The following is an 18950-nucleotide window of genomic DNA, read 5'->3' on the forward strand; positions in this document are numbered from 1 at the left end:
TGCCCAGAACCCTTGAATAAGCAACATATACAACTTGAAGTCGGACATTATTTACGTCTAAGATCCATGACACCCCAACACAATGCCGTTCTGCCAACCGCTCTCAAAACACCTGCCATCCAGAAACTAACTAACAAGCGTGTCATTCTCGCTTCTGCAAGTCCAAGGAGGAAGGAGATACTCCAAACCCTGGTACGAACCCAGCATTTCTTCAAGTCGACCTCTAAATGACATACAGACAGGGCTTAGCACCTGAGGTTGTCCCATCGACGTTTGCTGAGAACCTCCCTTTCTCTTCCTTCGAGGATATTCATGAATATCCCGTTTCCACCGCGACCCAGAAAGCAGTGGAGGTGTATCAAAGATTACTGGTACGTTCGTTGCTTTCAATTCTACCCATATTTCCACAACTTGCACAAGACAGATGACCTAGACGACCCACCAGATCTCGTCATCGGTGGTATGTATCCTCTGGAAAGTTGCCATCTAAGCGGACTAATATTCTATCAGCGGATACCGTCGTCTTCACTCATGCCCTGCCATCGACGACGATTGAGATGGAGACGGGTGTGCGGCAAGAGCTTCTCGAGAAACCATCCTCGAAACAGGACAATATGCGCATGCTGATGGACCTGAATGGGAGCGTTTGTGAGGTCGTAACCGGCGTTTCAATTGGTATGTGAAAATTATGATTTTTAGGATTCTTCTTCTGTTCTAATCTTTGTTTCAGTATATCCGATCTTGAGTGCTCCTGGATATGAGATCAAGTAGGGTATTGTTTTCTTTGAGAGTGCCCCATTGACCGAATTGCCGTCGTGCACACAGATCTATAGATGAGCGGACATTGGTGTTCTTCGGGGACAATCCGGACCATGTACTTAAGGCGTACGTGGACAGTGAGGAAGGCCTAGATCGGGCAGGAGGCTTTGCAGCTCAAGTTGGTCTCTCTCGAACTTGTTTATAACGTGATATTCACGCAGACGACAGGGTCGTGGCAACTTGCTCATTCGCAAGATTGACGGCGACTTTTACAACGTCATGGGTTTTCCTGGGGCGTCATTTTTCAAGCTCCTAGACATCCTCGTTGAGGAAGAAGAGGACTTTCTTGCGATATAAATTCTCGTAAATAGGTAGGATGAAGCACTTCTAGACCCTATGGTTGGCCAATGATTAATGATAGACGACACGTGGATTTCCCGTCTTGATTGCAAGTTGGAAGCCTCACGTGTATAGGAGAATCCCATCGCAGTCCGGTCCCGCATACGAAGTACATAGCTGGGCGAATCCTTCATTAATACGAAATGCGTGTAATGACTCGCACTGAGGAACGTTCTCATCTAACACATCCTGCGTCCGTGGGACACATACTCAAAATGTGACCTTCATTTTGAGTACGCATCTCACAAGATTCTGAGTGCGTGTTTTCTGCAAATGTAGGTGTAGCGCTGGTAACAAGTACAACGAGCAGTGAGAACACGATTATCGTTCGAAAAATGTGGGTCCACTGCAGGGTCAAAGTCCGAGATAGAAAATTAATACATGACATCTTATTTACAGCGAATGAGGAACAAAGGGAGGAAGTATGACAATATAGACCTATAACCGAGTGAAAGGCACATAAGGGCTATGCTATGATAAAGGGCCTCGTGTCGACGAGGTGACTGCGCGAAATGGTGAAGATGTGAAGAGATTAAATTTGCAAGTCTAGAGTCGAGTCTAGATTTCTCAGACGAAGGGGAATGGCGATAAGAATGCATACCAGATGCCGAGAAGTGAGGCTTCCTGAGTACTTATGCATTGAAGGCCGGCGGCGGATCAATCTACGAAGACGATGCCAGTGGGCCGAATAGTCTCTACAGACAATTTTCGTTGCTGCTTGATCACGCAGTGGGGAACCCGGAGCGGGACATAAGTATTAAACACTCAGTATTGCTACTCTAGCGGTCATCAGCTAAGTTGAACATCAACAACACGTTTCCCTAGAATGGTCCATGCATACAAACCACTCCTCTACCTCCTGTAGTCCCACACGAAGTCCCTCACCCGTTTCTCGAACCACACACTCTCCTCGCACGACAGAGGCTGTCCCCCATGCACATGGAACACCATGAGCGGACGCACGCCTTTTAATTCCACGTTATCCTCGACGTTCTTCCCTGACAAATTATTCTGCTCCGCAGCCCCCTGCCGGCTGCTGATCATCGCCTTCAGTAAAGGCAACGGTAAGTTCAGAACGAAATCGCCGTTGGCTACGAGCTTGAGAGTGGTGACACGGCGCCACAGCGAACAACTATGATCATTGAAAGGTGCGCCGAGCAGGTGTAGGATGATCTCTATGCAGGAGGAGTGGCTGTTCGTGATGGTGACTGTATCGCCATCCCACGTACGAGTATCGGGTACTCGCCGCAGTTCTTTGCTATCGCACCCATCCAACTCCAGTGATCTTGAGGAAGAAGGTAGCGATATGCTTTGAAGATCATGGACAGAATTGCATTTCTTGATAACGATGGTCTGGCAATCGTCATCGATGGCAGCCAAAGCGTCGATGCTTATGTGCAGGATCACTTGCTCTGCCCCGATTTTGGTGCCAGCTTGATTTATGGAGGCCAGACTATAATCTGACAATTGCAGGTTGTCAAAGGTGAGGCAAGGTATTCGGCGTGGAACTGCATCCAGCGCTCGAGAAAGCATCACTGCTTGCGAGTTACGGATCCAATTAGATCCGCATGAAATGGTCATGAACTCGACATGTGTCAAATTGTTCTTCAACCACCGGTGGTCGAGGTTGCAAGCTACAATTATGTCGGCGTGAAAGATCCTGAGAGCGGGACAGTCGAGTTTCAAACGTGATTTAAAGTTGGTGCAATGATGAATGTGTTTTCCATCTGTCAATTGTAAACTCTCAAGCTGGGGTGCATATCCTGTTAGCGTGTCCAAGTGTGGTTGGTCGTATGCCTCGTAGAAGTTAGCCATTCTAAGGCTCTTGAGTCGTTGAAGATGCGGTGCAATGTGGTGCAAAATAACACGAATTCCACGTTGGTGACTCCACGAGTTGATTATGGTCAAATGGATAGGGTAGTTGCCCGACTTCTCCAGCTGTGAGTTTATAAGATGGCAGCCCTCTTCCTCGGGTACGCTTATCATCCAAAAGATCCGAGTCCACAGCTCAGGGGTAGAAGACACGATATCTCGCCAAAGTCTGCAGACCAATGCCATGGTATGAGGGAACGGCAGGCCACCTGCCAGTATCTGGTGCTCTGGTTCAGGAGTTCTCATCATATCATCTTGGACGATGCCTTCCAGACCAGCCTTGAGAATGCTAGACACCATCTCTGCAGGGAGCGATGAAAAGGAGCACCGCGACATTCTCCCTTTTAAATTTTGCGCCATTGATTACTAGTGACTGCGAAATCTTAGTAAGATGAGGATTCATCACTGGAACGATGGACCTACCTCTCCTCAAACTGATGACAATGGTTATGTGTATCGTCACTGAGAGCAAGAGAGGTTAGGGGTAACACTGGACATTTGATTTTTCAATTTGCCCAAAAGAGGCCGACAAGTACTGTGTCAAGTCGCATTCTCATTTCTTCATCAACTCCTCAAAATGTTACAGTGGTTGGGATCTTCAGGTTCATCCTCCTTATTTCGTACAATACATATTTTCCCAAGAGAAGTATATGATATCATGCCATTGTTTACGGGTTGCAATGGATTGGCAGTGGCGTTGCTGCAAAATGTGTCAGAGTACCGATAACCTATCCATAGACGATATGCATGCAACCTGGACACCTTCACTGGGCGACTGAGCCGTGAGATGTATCGCTGTTAACAAAGCGTCGACTCGTAGTTGCTCATTCTACCTTGGCGCACTGCTTCAAGTCTTAACTTGAAGTCTGAGCGTTTTCTCTTCGCGTTTTGAGTAAGTGTCAGAGGAAAGGACTGCACGATTGTCAACTTTCAACTCACCATCATGTCCACTTTCCACGAGCACTGTATCAGCCTATATCATTCTCCCAACAAACCATATTGATACAGAGTCTGGGATGACACAATGAACGTAACGGAAGGTCGAATGCGTGGCACTTACATGAAAGGTACCGTCACTTCCGCTACCAAGGAGTTACGCCACGTCGCACACGGTGAGTGCACTTCTGCGCATACCATAGTTACTTAATAGTGATAGTGGCGCTCGCTCGCTCACTAGCGCTCACTGGCAAGAGTTAATCGAAAATTTCGTTGTTACACAGCCACATGACCCACAACTTGCCACAAGCAAGTTCATCTCACGTTCGCGGCTATGTGTGTTTACACTGCCATCTGGAATTGGGAGCACGATGCCTATCTAGCTAGCAAAAGTACCAGATACCTTTTTCCGCTGCTAACTCGTAAGCGTTACCTATACGAGACCCCATCTGTAGAATTTTGAGCACATGGGCATTGACATCGGCAGTTTTACAGCCGATAGGTGCCATATCGACAATCTCGCCTGGACAAACGTTCAGTATCGTGACGAGCGGACCTTCATGTCCACAGGCACGCATCCACCGTCTAAGAGGTCTAACGCATCGTTTCCACGACTCCAGTGTCAAGCCGTCCAACAAGATAGTCTTGACACGAGGCCAAGCACCAGGTGCAAGAGTCCCGCGTTTGGTGTTAGTGTCAGGTATCACCAGACTCAGCAACGCAGATGAGATATGCACCTCATCCGCTCCGCCTAGTACGAGCTCCTCCACATTTGGGAATGCCCTGATGAATGATGCAGCAGGTAGCCATCCTTCAGCTGCAGCCGGAGTCGTTTTACGAGTGGAAATTTTAGCTCCCCTTGACACCGGAAGAACCATTGTGTTAGATCCTCTACTCCGATCTCCTCATCCACATTGTCATGTGATGGAATCTCGAGATGTTCGAGAAGTGGTGCATGTAAGGCGGAGAAGAGATTAAAACGATATCGGAAATAGGGCGTTTTGCAATGGATTATTAACGTCCGTGAAAAGGGTGCACTGATATTGTCGTTATCTTCATCGCCACAGCCAACAACTGGACCATGAAACACGAGGTGTTCTAGTGCACTAGCCGATAGCAAAAGGAGTCACAGGTCCTCGCCACTTAGCGAAACCGGCACCGCCGCGCCCGCCGGTCTCAAGCGATACGAGTCGTCTTGTTATAGTATCAAGGACCTCAGGGAGCGCAAGCTGAAGAACCAGTCCGAAGGCATAGTGTTGGTTTGTATGTTGAAGTAATCTATTTCCAATGAGGACAAAGATGGTGCGCAGTCGTTGATTAGGAATGGAACCTTAAGTATACTATTGGTCCAATAGAACGCCCGCTCGAGCCTGAGCGTCGGATTTCCTTTGATTGAGATTTCTGTGAGGGCAGAAGCAAATGCATCAGCGAGCCTTGACAAGATTGTCAAAAGAGCCGAGTCAGAGACATTCCAGGCCTTAGGCTGCGTAGTCGCCAAGCCCTTGGCATGGAAGATATCAAGAATGCTAGGGAGAAACGCCTCCTCAACAGATGGATTCGGCGACGTTTAATAGATGGCCGATGACAAAATGTGACGGCAATGGGGTGATCTGATGAGCGTCTAAGGTATCTGGAGATATGTTTCGGTGGCGTCTTGAAGGTGACGAATACGTTGGTCCAAAATTTCGGTGAGGAGAGCGCAAGGTAACGCCAAGCTCTGCAGACTCCAGAAACGGCCGAACTCGAATGGAAGGGAGCCACTTGTACTAGGAGCTTCTCCAGCACCTTGTCGAAAGATACCGAGAAGAATCTCATTTGGTAATTGGGCAATGTGCGCGTATCGAGTTCCCCGTGGTGCTGGCTGTTCTCGAAGTGCAACGAGATGATGTAGCCCAAAGATTTCGGTATGTCCTGTCTTCTGGTCATCTATCACTGAAGTGTCAGAGTATCCGAACGGCATAAGTCGACGCATAACTTACCGCGCAAACCTCTTACACACAAGGTCTGATTTTTTCAACAGCCACTGGTGTGCTTTGTTGAAAGTGACACCGGGAAGAGAACTGAATTTAAAAGTTGGTGATGAGGCTCTTGCCATGCGGCGCATGCCTAGTCCACGCCTCATGGTTGAGAATGTCATTCACCTTGTCCGAACTAGCAAATGAAATATTCACCTACTTGAAAAAAGGACATCCAACCAATGCTTGAAGCTTGGACACCGCGAGCCTTGTGTATACCCTCGCACTTCAAAGAAACAGTTCGGAAGGTAAGCCTGAGTACTGCTGGGCGCTATTTGGGCTTTGGTACATGCATATGTATTGGCGCAAAGAACGTAGCCGTGAATGGTCGTGAATGGTCATGATCGATCGTAAAGGTAGAGTGCGATGGGAGGCTGGTAGCTGGAGACAAGTCACGAGAGGGTAGTAAAACAAGCACAAACAAAAAGCAAGATGAAGGTTAGATACGGTATTGCGATGACGAGGAATGATATACGAATACAACTGTTTGGAGTAGAGCAAGGGTCAACATGTCAAGAATATATCGAGGTGTTTGTGGAAGATCGACTGGATAGGTACCACGATTAGCGTCTCCGCATTGTTTTTCCTACTTTGCGCAAAACAGCTGCACAAAGCACGAAAGAGAACATGATCAAGTAGGATAGCCGAAACTCGGGTAAAATGCGCGGTCGCACTAGGGAAACGCTCAGTCCTTGAGAATGCGTAGCCTTTACTTCTGGACGAGGGTGTGCACCAGGATGAGAGTAGGGATACAACCATCCCATTGTGCGAGCAACGATCGAGCGCGCAAATGATCTCAAACCAAGATGATGACCGGAGAAGACGACGTCGTCCGGAGCAGGGAACGGATCAGGAATACAAGAGTGGTCTATGGGCTGATGTTCATTGAGCAGCTGTTGAGCTTCTTCAGGACGAAGGTAAGCGTGGGTAACAGCTTCCTGGGCTGCGACTTGTGCTTCGACGACTTCTAGGCGTGCTCGAAATGCTTCAAGCTGCGCTCGAGTGGACACGATGGATGCTTCAAGTACTTCAATGACATTATCATCATCGGAAGGTGCTGCGACTTGGTCAGGCGCAAGAGAGACGCCTTCAGCTGACCCGACTGCAGTAACCTCACGCTCTGCCGCATCAAGAATGTTCACAACCTCCCCTGGATGTAAGTTGGCTTGAGGTATGTCGTCCACGGGTATACTGTCCGACGCACTGTCCATCTTATCAGAACCTCCGGTAAATATCGCGGTCACGATTCGCTTCTGAGTATTAGCTCGGCCGTTTCCAAGGTCACTGAACTTGCTGAGGCTGCATTCTACTGAAGATTCGTTTGAGTCGGCGTTAATTTCGACTGCTGCCGCCACCCTCGGAAGTGTAGATGCCAACGGCAAATGGGCAGTCGTAGTACTAGTGGGGATCCTCTTTACGGTCTCTCCCAATCCGTAGTCCACTTCCCAAGCGCGTGCTCCTTTTATAGGGCCAGAGGACGTCAGGAGCTCCTCAATGGTCGGCTCGTCCTCAATCTCCTTGAACGATGTGTACGGTGGAGGTGGCTGGTTGGTTAGGCTGATCGTCGAATTTGAGAGGCCAGGCAGGAGGGGTGACTCAGTGGACGGAATGTCACTGTCACTATCGATATCACTGCCACTCATAGAGCCTTCGCTCCCGCTGACGGCACCTCTTTCACGCTCCCAAGTGTCAACAAGACCCTTAACCTGTCCACGTCTCCTAACTCGCATACGTGCAAGGTCTCTATACCTCTGCGCGGAAGAGTCTGAAACAGAGTTGGAGCGATTCAAGGTTACGGCTGGGGATGGCGGAAGGTCTCCATCAGCTCCTATAGAGGCAGATGGCGGGAGGATTAAATCCACCGATGAAGTGGAGAAATTGTACAGATCGCAGTTGAAAGGCGAATTCGAGCTGCGTGTGGGTCGGGTATAAACACTCTTTGAGTGCGCAGATATGTCTTTAGAGTGGTATGAGTCCACCCATATGCGACCGCGGAGAACATCTGCACGCAAAGCGCGGGAAGCCTCAAGCAGATAAAGTCGCTGACCGGGTGTCAAAGACAGGCTAGAAACACACGATAGTCGTCAGATAATCCTTTGAATTGTGAGAACACTCAATGGCGTGAACATACAACTTACCTGGCGAGGTCAGCGTCGGTTAATCTCAAGAAACTCCTACCGGTAATAGTTTGTTCTTTGATCACACGAAGGAGATGTCCTTGATCTTTGGTACTCAACGCGCTTTCCGCCCGGAGTGAAGTGGCAAGATGTGAAAGGAGGTCGTCAGTGGACCAGTGCTTGGGGTTGCGAGGTAGCTTATTGTCCTCCGTAACAGCACTGTCCAAGTCATTAAGAGCAGGTAAACTTGCAGATGATGGTAGAGTATCTGCACGCCTCAGTCTGCGAGAAGGCGTTGTGTCATCATCAAGAGAGAAACTTGAAGATGCACGTGTTGGAGGGATGGGATGAAAGGAAGGGGGAACAGGCAACGGAGAAGGTCGAAGAATTTCATTGACCCTTACACCTTCAACAGACGAAATGGAAGGCGTGTGACGATGCCTTGGGCGAGTTGGCGATGGAGGAACATAATGGTGTTTGACTGAGGGTGATGAATGCGGTGACGAGTTCGAACGTGAAAGAACAGCAGAGGACGTCGTCTTGATTGCATACGGATGTGCATTTGGCAGGATTGTAGGGTGTTTCTTGCTCGGCATTGGCGCTGTCGGCGGACTAGAAGACATAATCGTGTTCGTCATCATGGACGACAACGACGACGGGTGTCTGAACAAACTGCATGCAAATTCCCCACAAATAAACGTGAGATTTCTTCAAATTCATCAATTGATGACTTCCTAAAGTCTAAAGCCCGGTACCGTAAAAATCACTACTATTCCTTCAAAGTTCAGCTACTTTGCAACCACTGAGCTCGAGCACATAGGCAGACCGATCGAGTTGAATGATGAATTGATACTAGTCTGAACAGGACTGGATCTACGTCGTGGATGACACGGACGACCCAGGAGTTCTGGCAAGGCAAGGCTGGCATGCATACGGCAATCCCTCAACACATCAAATTCCTCACAAAACTTGCATCAGTGGGTGAAATCACAAACCGGGCGGGAGAGGAAACATATGACGTGATAATCAATTTATCAACAAAGACACTGGCACACGGTAAGTGATTTTCGAGTAGTAATGCAGATGATCATGCCAGTTGCCAGACTCAGTGCGAACGAAGTACTGAGTTTGCTGTTCAATTCGATCTAGTTGCTAGTGAATGAGTCGTATATTCAGCACCGGCTAGGTCGAATTGAACATATGCTACATACAGCAGTGTGCTCAAAAGTAAAACCATCTAACCACCAAGCATGGTCACAGTCCTATTCGTCTTCTGGGATGTCACGGAACTCATCACAACTGAAGTGCACCATTCATGTTTCCATCCCATGATATAGCTAACTTACCTGGGGCTAGAGTCGTTCCTACTATGAAGGTTATTGTGGCATTATGCCCCACAATCTCACCCCTTCTCCCTCTCGTGTGCTGTGAGCCAGCTATTTTGAACGCAATTGGTCATCGTCTAGTAAGTAAATATAATGCAGGGCCCCTGCCAGGCATACTTCCCATGTCTTGGTATCCTCCATCAGCGCATGACTTTCAAAACTCCGAGCATAAGGAGAACATCCGAGTCTGAGTAGAAGATAGACTTCGAATTCCGACACTTTGGAGACTACAACTTGGACATGTGAATTGTATAAAAACTGCTTCACGTCCCGCATTCCCCTTCCGCGTAGCTTCGCAGTCTCGGCTCCCGATTTCCTTTTTCTTCATGGAATAGCTGCATAACAGGGCGTGCGACTTGATGCCGTTGAAGGCGCATACGAACAAGTCAACTTGAATGATATCGAAACTTTATCTCTAGAACATGTGGAAGGTGTTGTAGAATATGGTGGACTAATCCCGCCGACATCAATCCCCGCCTGTTGCCACAAGCTTCAACCGGGCGTGAGGACTTCAAACTTCTTCGCCGCACGGAGTGTATGAAGTCCATGTGCACTTACAGATACAGGAACATCACAATCTAGGCCATATGCCAGCATGCGCGGTTCGTTTGATCATGACGGCGAGTTTGGTTGCTATGCTTTGGCGATTGGTTTTGTGTTAATTACTTTCGCCTTGGTCTTGATCGCCATTTCACTTTCACCGATGCCAATGCGTCGGTCCTTTGTCTGATGGAAAACTACGCAGGAAACGCAGCAGGGGGCGCGGCAGCACATATCGAAATCAAATACCGCAAAGACGAGGGTGTGATAACAACAACCCCATCTCGCACTTACAGAGTTCCGTACCTGACTGTTCAGACTCCAGACGCATCAGGACGCATCCCGCGGCTATGTGTTGGATCAAATGCAATGCGGACAGTCGGAGAGCAGAATCTGTTCATGAACTATACCATTCGCGCAATTCTTTCACAGTCGTACCTTGAGAAGGTGGTTTGTTGTGTTGACGGTATATCTCAGAAAAATCCCCGACCTCTACACCGGCATGTGTCATTCGTCTGATATGCAGTATTGTTCGTCAGAATGTCGGTTGAACTGGAAGTGAAGTCTACAAGACATGACATTGAAAAATCTATCAGTGTTCTGCAGCTGTAAATTATATAGCAAGGTATGATACACGCGCAGGGTATCTCCCATTTGGGAACCCCAGTTTATTACTCGAACTTCGTGCATGTGCGTTGTGAGGGTCCAAGGATTAATCAGAGTCTGAAGTTAAACAAGTCATGATTAACAGTCGCTCAAGTTGTCAACAACGAGAACATACCCTATGGCTAGCATGAGAACGAACCCAACGGTAGCAACGACCTAGACGTGCATTGCCGAGTAAGCATGCGTGTTAAGTTATAAGATATACCACGTACGAGGGTGGCGATAATACTAGCGGGCACGCCATTCTTCAAGAAGTCCGTATTAGAGAGATAAAGACGTCCGAGCTCATCCTCTTGAGCCGCGCTGGTCATTCAGAATGCGTCAGGTTCGACTCGCATTGGTCGTGTGATGGACATACGCAGTTTGATTAGGAAACCCAGAAACAGGCATGCCCATTCCAACAGAGCAGAGAAGACCAGTCATAAAAATGAGCAGATTTGCATGTTCACCGGGTAGGCTTTGCCCAACCTCTTTCGCAATGGGAACCAGCAGCACGCTTGCAATCGTATGACTGATAAATGTCGATACGATCTGGAAAAAGTTTGAGTAAATTACGAACACCACAGTAGGTGATTACAAACCAAAACGACTGGGGACAGGACAAGAACGACAGTGTACAAGGAGAGATCCTTGAGCAGGACGATGAATCATCCCATCCATAGTCACCATCAAGCCACTAGAAGTAACACCCTTGCCAAGAGCGATTCCGCCCATTGCGAGGAAAACAATTGTCCAAGCGAATTGTTCAAAGTCGTCCTTGAGAACACGTGGGTTAGTATGAATATTGCCAATATATTCTCCACGCACCTTTTTCAGCACACCAGTGGCAAAAAATGCGATGATCGGAATGATAGCAATAATACCCATGTCTCCGACAAGGCCCTCGATTTCGTGCTCAAAACACCAGAGAGTAATCGTGAATAAGCAGACGAACGTAACCCAACACTGCTTGAGAGTGAAGGATTCCCTTGTTGGGCGGATAGTCCGTATCTCGATCTCTCCTTCCCCGTCAGGCGAACGAGCAGGACGGTACATCACAAGCAATAGCAACCAGATAAGCAGAATGGAAATTATAGACACCGGAAGTGCCACAGCAAACCAACTCGCCCAATCGAGTTTAGGATCCATTGCCGCGAGGGCAATGAGATTCTGTGGAGACGATATCGGGGAGCTCTGACCACCTATGTTGGCGGCCAAGGCAATGGCGAGCTGTAGTGGTCATGAGTGGTTGATCTCGCACATGGTAGATAACAAACTATTAGCGCTGGCGCAAAAGCCGAACCAGGGGGCAACGTTCTCAGGATCGGCTGAAGACAATAAAAATTAGATAATTGTTGCTGCGGGCGTGGAACGCATATCATTTACTCGGATGAGAGTGAAGCACAGTGTTGGAGCTGCAACATTACTGAAACACGTTGGCAACACGTGAGTAACGGGAATAGATGTGACCTACCTGATCCACATACTCGCAAAACAGGAGACACCCATGAAGGCAAGAAGCACGGAACTGGGTCTTGTACCTGCGAAGCTCAGGACCCTCGTGATTAAAATCCGATCAATGTTGGTTTTACTCAGAGCGGAAGAAATTGTGAATCCTCCGATCAGAAGCATGATCGTGGGCGAGAACATAACGGAGAATATATACCTGGATCATGTACTCAGTATTTCCGAGGAGGGTGATTTCGAACAACTTACTTCGTTGCATCAGGCGCAGACAAGGCAGTGTCATTGTCATCACGTATGACCTGTAAGCATACTAACAGAAGGGGGACGCAAATTGATGTCACGAACAAGGGTATCGCCTAAAATACGAAGATAAGTAACAAGTAGAAGCCATAGGACATTGCGTACCTCTGTCGCCCACAGTATGGTGCTGAATACAAGTACGGCAAAACACTTATTGGCCTCTTCACCAGCGACGATGTCCATCTTCAATAAAGCGATGAAAACAACTAGAGCAACAGTAAACGACACCCCTTTCTTTGTCAACTTCAGACTTCCGAGAGGAGTCGGGACATCAATAAGGCTACTCTCTTCCTGCTGTACCAGCGTAGCGCCCGCAAGAGCATCCAATCCATTGATCGTACCGTGTCGCTGCTGCCCGATCATTTGACGCCAGACTGTATTCCGCTCCCATGCGATGTTTTCGCGCTGATACAGCTTTAGCTGCTGCTGTGCTGCCGACTTGTCTCCACTTGTTACACATTTGGCATAGAGATCGGTGAGTCGGGCGATGGCATCCGACATTCTGGCCTTCGACTCTTCTGTAAATGGTGCAGAGGTCTCCACAACTTCGTGCATATAACGGTCTTTAAGCTGAAGGCAATGATGAGCTATGAATAAATGAGGCACGATGAAATGCTAGATACTTCACTATACACGACTTTGTCATACCTGAAGAAACCCCTTCAACAAATATTACACGAACGAGATAGAGCCAACCCACTTTTTTAGAATCTTGCGAAAGCCAGAGTAATTGACCTCCACATAAGACCTCAGCGAGCATAAAGAGACGTAAAGGTTAGTAATTTTTCGCTTGTAAAGTAACCGGGTATCCAAGGCATAGCTGCTCTTTGAAGTCCAGATGGTGTCTCCAGCAGAGGTTATGCTATCCTTCATACTCCTTAAACGGCTAGCCAAGCTACGAGCTCTCCCCATCGGAGACATACTGGCGCTTGCACCACGCGAGCCAGATGCAACCTGCGAGGCCGATCGTGGGCGCGGGACAAGAGATAAGACACTTGCATCTAGATCTCCCGCCTCGCTAGAAGAGACGCTAAAGCGGCGATTCGGAGGCTCCTCGCGAATAGAACCTGTTCAATCAGCGTTAGCTGTGCATGACAAGGTATTGCAAGGCAGACCTGCTGCAAAACGCGTTCTATATCCGACGGAGCTCGATTTGCGGCGCCTGCGGCGGGACCCTTTGTCGTAGTCTTCAGATCGAGTCAACATGTTGTATTCATCTTCCTCATCATCTTCTTCGTCTTCTTCATCTTCATCCATATAGTTGAGTTCTGCCTCAAGTCCTGCCTCGTCTTGCTGCGTAATAGATTGCTCCAGCGCCGCGAGCTCGCCCAGAAGCTCCTTTTCCTGCGCTTCGTAAAATCTCACAATCTTCTGCAGCTCTCTGTCGAGCAGTGGCTTAAAGAGGCTGTCCGCGTCAGACGTATCACTGTGGTCGACAAGGGTTGTCTGTTCATTGGCCTCCAAGTCATGATAGGACGGTTCTATACCACCGGTCCGTTGTTGTCGCTTTTCCAGCTGATAAATGTATCGCTTGAGTACATCATAGCTTCAAGATACACTGTGAACGTTTGTGTTTGGATATGAGGGATCAAACATACGCGATATATTCCTCCCACCAATCTGCGACGGCATTAAACTTTAATGCCGAGCTGGCAGAGCATCATCAAACTCTGTTGATTTTAATTTGAGAATGGTGCACACCTGAATTTCATTGCAAATGCCTGAAGAGACGTGCCACTCAAGGTCGAGGGCACGAGTGACCTAAGCGGAATTTCTTCTGACTCCGTTGATATAGATGGACCACTCCTACGCTGGCCCAAAGCCCAGTGTCCAGACACTATGGGAAAACCTTAGATAGCCGCTAAAAGGGAGTCTAGTTAAAGCTAAGTGCTGTTGATGGGCCTTGGTCGATGAGTTGCAAACTAGTACGTATACTAGCACAAATCCAGACGCTCACCAAAAATGGTAACGTTGTCGCGTGTACGGAAATTCCCGGCATGTTCGTTCAAGTTAACGGCGCAATCACGCTTAAGTACAAACGTGCATCGTGCATTCCATGCATGTATGCTAAGCCCACACATTTAACATTTTCGGGCTCAGTACCTATATCCTCCAGACGCGCATGGCGCCAAATTCTAATCTCACCAAGTGTAAGCGCGTTTGGGCATATAGATTCCTTGCAGTAAACACTACTGAAGTCCTGGAGCCTGTCAAACATCGAACCTTGCCCCGATGCCCTCCCTCGGTACTATCTAGGTTCCCGGACTATCTATATGATATGTGCGTGCTACCTTGAGCGACGGTACTAAGATGACAAAAAACTTGTCGCCGGGCCTGGAAAACCCGACTTACAAATGTTGTTTCGAGAGCTAAGGAGAGAGCTCGTGAAACCATCGCATTTGAATATCGCTTTGACTCGTTCTTTTCTGCAAGCAAGTACTGGGAGACTGAAGTCAAATTGACACATACGGACAATAGATTTCACGGTCTGTCACAGCCTTGCTTCATCTAAGTGCCCTCGTCCTTATCTTGCGCGATACCTTTCTGCCAATGTCGACCATCTCCTTTCAGATGGCCACATGTCTCTCCACTTACAGTGTTCACTCAGTGACCAATTGATAAGGGGGCAATAATTGCTATATCGTACACTAGCATCTTGCGCCATCAGGAAGTCATGCCGGCAACTTCCGCCCAGCGATTGCGTGTGTTGGTAAAGCTGTTAGAAATGTTTCATGGCCGCATATTAACTGAGCAGCTATAACCAAGCTGCAGCTAACAATCTCGCTGCTGCTGTGATTCAGTAGCACTGCAACTTAGCTTCAAACATGAATTAAAGGGTGAGGCAATTATGTGAAAACTCCTATCAATCTCTCTCTTCCCAGACCTAGTTTGGCGGATGTTTCTGACCAGCACAAAACAGGTACTATCAATATATTCTACACAGTATCCTGACTGATATCTCTCATAGCAGAGCTGACACCCACTACATATCTAGGATTTGATCTCGAAGTTCGTCTGATCCATTTTCTTTGCACTGCATGATCGAATTTATAGACGTTCGAGAATAGAACCGACTCGACTAATACGGAGGCACAGATCTACAATCGTCTTTCCATGGTCCGTGAGTGCGCATGCGCAGGTGGTGCATCTCGAAGCATATGATCACACTTCCTGACCATATTACAATCAGGGAACTGCTTTCACGCAGCCAATTTATGCCGACTCCCTGACTCCCTGAGGGAAGCCAATGAAGCAAGACATCTTAGTCGTGGTTCACGCATGTTCAACGTTCCTAACTTAGGCCTGTCATATTTTTATCAACTAGCATCGAGCATATTGCTAAGCTCTAAACAGTCTTCTCAGGCGATCCACTTCAGGGCACAGGACTGCCTAACTGTTGTCGCGCCGCAGTAGCAGGTCCCTGACACAACGTCAACCCGACCTTCCTAATTCATGCTTTTGAAATGGCCCTTGCGCATGATCCCGGCATCTATGTCCCCTCTCCTGTGAAGACAGTTGCCCCACTAAGGCCCCTGTTCTCCCGCATCGGCCGCCAGACAATGTGTCCATTAGAATTCTAATCCGCAACCGTGTCATTTGCCTGGGCAACCAGCAAACCGGTATCAGCTCAGCCGGACTCGGGCTCCCACCTCAGGCTACGGGCCCTGCCTCGGACGATGTCAACGCGCAGAAATTTGACAGCCGCGAAAAGCCCGGCCGCTTACACGCTTACATTTTGTCATCGATGCGGTCACTTAAGAATCTCATATCGTTCCTTCGATACCATCCAGTCTCCTTCTTTTGGATTTAAATACCCATGTAGGTGATCGTGGAGAATAAGATTAAGATAGATTAAGATGTGTCAGCCAGGTCGACGTCTCGACCCCGTGGTTCTGTCGTGTCTATTTCATAGCGGTTCGGACATTGTCCCGATAGGGTTTCCTCAACATCTTCACAGATGTTCATGTTCCGACATCAAAATGTTGAGCTCCACGAGATCCTATGTTGGAATTGGACGTGGTATCCAAACCTAGTAGTTGAACCTTCGTTCGCTCAGACTGAAGGAAGTTGAAGAGGAGGCCGAAACCGCGTATCCTATCAAAGTAAATTATTATACGTGACCCTGGTATATTACAAACTAAATCAATGCAGCTTGAATCCATGCGACGATAGCAAACATGACAGTATAAAATCAAATACGGAAGATGATTAAGGCCGACAGTGCGGACGAACGTGAATATGGACGACCATGAGGGAATGAAAAACCATGAATGAATCGATATCAAACACACTACCACGGACGATGTGGCCCTCGTACCGACGAATCAGATTCAGCCTCGTCATCATCGCAAGAATGGCGACAAGCGGATAGCCGGGGGTCTACCCCAGCAGCTGACTTCCGGCTGTACTTCTGCGCATCAGGAGGCGATGGTAGCCGCGATGTGTCATAGCCCGCGTGCGCGCGCTGTTTCCCGGGTGACATCTGGACAATATGTCTCGATTTATACGACGAGACTTCCACAGAACGTGGTGTTGTAGGCGATACAGGAGATGCGCCATCAACGGAGCTTCCGTCATGAGATGAATGATAACTCATGCTGGGCTCCGGCGAATGTGGCGTTCGATATGATCTTGAAGTGTCTGCGCTGAAGGGCCCATCCAGGGAGGAGCGATGTGTGCCTGATGATCCGTGTTTCGGCCATGAGCTTGGCGGATAGGATTGTGGTGCTCTGATAAAGAAGGGTCATCATTTTTGTAAGTGATACAGGTACGAAAAATAATTACCGTTGATGTGATGTTGTAGACACTGATCTTTGCCTTGGCCACTGAGTTGCCTCGTGTCTGGCATCGGCGGTGCACTCGTCGTCCATCTTCAAGCGTTCCAGCACCGCTGCAGAGTCGTACGTAGAAATCCCTCGCAAGTCTTCGAGCGCTGAAATGGGAGGCAGTGCATATGATGTAGTGCTGATGTGCTTTGGAGGAGCCAAAGGTTGGATCGGAGGCAACACAATTTGGTCTCCGGGGAACTTGCCATTTCGACTATTATGATGCATATCCTGTAGAGAAATTGAAGGAATATCTAGCGAAACCGAGTCACTGGTTGCAATCGAAGGTTTGCGGGACGGTGGAGCGGGGTAAGGGGAATACCGTGATCGCGCGGAGCGCTCACGCATAATCGGAGATGCAGAAGAGGAGATGTGCAAGGGCGAACTTATGGGCTGCGGATGAGAGTAAGATGACGGGTCTCTGTACATCATCGATGGAAGGGAAGCTGGCTGTCCTTGGGGCAGATAATGCGCTGATGAACCGGTGTGAGCACTTGGCCCTGCGGCGGGAATAGCCCATGACGTTTGCGAATCGCGAGGAACAGGTGGCGCAGGCGCGACTACTTGGTTGTTCCGGCGCGACCGCCTCCGCCCGGATGCAGTGGACACCACTTGACCATAGCCTGGTTGGTCTGGGGAGAGGCATGTGCTTGGGAATGTGGGCCTATAAAAAATGAATGAGTCAGCTATCCTAGGATGACAGTGCAAAAGAATGTACCCGAAAAGAGGTACTAGATCTTCACGGATTGGCCAAGCGACTCTGAAATCAAAATCAAGGGGTGCTCCTAGCTATGGGGCTCGCAAACTTACCGTCGTGAAAGCCGGAGGGCAACCTAATATGGGGTGAGCACTGCTGTATATAGGAAGCGGGAATGCTCACCTCGTAAGGCATCCATGTTCCTTGGATTTTTAAATATCCTCCCCGTACACGGCGGATGACGGGGGCCAAGTCAGGCTGTGAATCGATCATTTTTACAATGTCGGCTTGGATGCATATGAGACACAAGCTGGAGACGGAGGATCATGGTATACTCACCCTTTGAATTGCCGAGAGCTGAGATCGCAGAGGGGGTAAGCAAATGAATTACCATGTGAGTGCGAATCTCTCACCTTTCCAAATGCCCGTCCAGAGAATGTACCCATCGTCAATGTCCATCATAATCCATTGACCATTTAGCGGGTATTCAAAAACGGGACTAAGAAGGAGTTGAGGGTGACTGTGTGAGGGAGGATAGAAGGGGTGGTGCTTACATGTAACCTCTTGGGTCATTACTTGTGATATAGCGGCCTTTGGTGACCTGGTGGTTAGGACTTGCGTACGGACGAAATCGGGGACCTTGTTGAGGCATTGAAGGTGAAGATGCCATAGAAGTCCTTTGTGCATAATATGAATGAAACGAGGAAGAAGTAAATAGGAAGTGTGGCTCACGGGTAGGACATTGGAAGCCATTATCGAGAGAGGTGTGGAATAGAAAGTATTCCGGGAAGAGAGCAAGTGGCAAGGAGGAATATAAAATAATTTTGAGGAGAAGGTGGAGACCAGGAACTTGATATAAGTTATGTCTGCGGATGATGAGTCAGAATTGAATTGATGGAAGTGATGATAATATTGGGGTTTCCGGCCACGTCGTTGTCGTTTTGGATGATACTAGTATCTAAGTAAATGGCATCGACGCTAGTAGTTGACAT

The 18950-nt window shown here is 48.4% G+C and overlaps 5 protein-coding genes across 5 annotated transcripts; 1 reads left to right on the plus strand and 4 right to left on the minus strand.

Moving 5' to 3' along the window:
• Positions 1–10: 10 nt before the first annotated feature.
• Positions 11–1562, plus strand: DFJ58DRAFT_806050 (Maf Ham1). Its single transcript, XM_041391149.1, has 8 exons — positions 11–192; positions 243–371; positions 421–460; positions 511–675; positions 731–767; positions 826–937; positions 988–1130; positions 1181–1562. Exons 1-7 carry the CDS (start codon positions 67–69, stop codon positions 1114–1116), a joined length of 738 nt encoding a protein of 245 aa, XP_041239910.1. The 5' UTR covers positions 11–66; the 3' UTR covers positions 1117–1130; positions 1181–1562.
• A 362-nt stretch (positions 1563–1924) lies between these two features.
• DFJ58DRAFT_806052 (uncharacterized protein) lies at positions 1925–3507 on the minus strand. The gene is made up of 2 exons (XM_041391150.1): positions 3454–3507; positions 1925–3403 (listed from the first exon to the last, which is right to left on the minus strand). Exon 2 carries the CDS (start codon positions 3364–3366, stop codon positions 2011–2013), a length of 1356 nt encoding a protein of 451 aa, XP_041239911.1. The 5' UTR covers positions 3367–3403; positions 3454–3507; the 3' UTR covers positions 1925–2010.
• Positions 3508–6544: 3037 nt separating this feature from the next.
• DFJ58DRAFT_732006 (uncharacterized protein) lies at positions 6545–8721 on the minus strand (the record flags this gene model as incomplete). The annotated part of the gene is made up of 2 exons (XM_041386122.1): positions 6545–8045; positions 8120–8721. 2 exons carry the CDS (start codon positions 8719–8721, stop codon positions 6545–6547), a joined length of 2103 nt encoding a protein of 700 aa, XP_041239912.1.
• Positions 8722–10530: 1809 nt separating this feature from the next.
• Positions 10531–14472, minus strand: DFJ58DRAFT_806058 (SPX domain-containing protein). The gene is made up of 16 exons (XM_041391151.1): positions 14137–14472; positions 14034–14084; positions 13551–13981; positions 13136–13502; positions 13059–13083; positions 12541–13005; positions 12385–12491; positions 12172–12334; positions 12055–12138; positions 11497–11898; positions 11356–11445; positions 11271–11318; positions 11048–11220; positions 10902–10992; positions 10805–10845; positions 10531–10746 (listed from the first exon to the last, which is right to left on the minus strand). The coding sequence occupies exons 1-16, from the start codon at positions 14145–14147 to the stop codon at positions 10740–10742; spliced, it is 2556 nt and encodes an 851-aa protein (XP_041239913.1). The 5' UTR covers positions 14148–14472; the 3' UTR covers positions 10531–10739.
• A 2026-nt stretch (positions 14473–16498) lies between these two features.
• DFJ58DRAFT_54617 (uncharacterized protein) lies at positions 16499–18673 on the minus strand. Its single transcript, XM_041380799.1, has 8 exons — positions 18513–18673; positions 18372–18457; positions 18298–18315; positions 18142–18245; positions 18072–18094; positions 17980–18021; positions 17221–17925; positions 16499–17165 (listed from the first exon to the last, which is right to left on the minus strand). The coding sequence occupies exons 1-8, from the start codon at positions 18626–18628 to the stop codon at positions 16727–16729; spliced, it is 1533 nt and encodes a 510-aa protein (XP_041239914.1). The 5' UTR covers positions 18629–18673; the 3' UTR covers positions 16499–16726.
• Positions 18674–18950: the final 277 nt, after the last annotated feature.

Source organism: Suillus subalutaceus (assembly GCF_016647625.1).
Source record: "Suillus subalutaceus strain FC151 chromosome Unknown DFJ58scaffold_116, whole genome shotgun sequence".
Classification (NCBI taxonomy): domain Eukaryota; kingdom Fungi; phylum Basidiomycota; class Agaricomycetes; order Boletales; family Suillaceae; genus Suillus; species Suillus subalutaceus.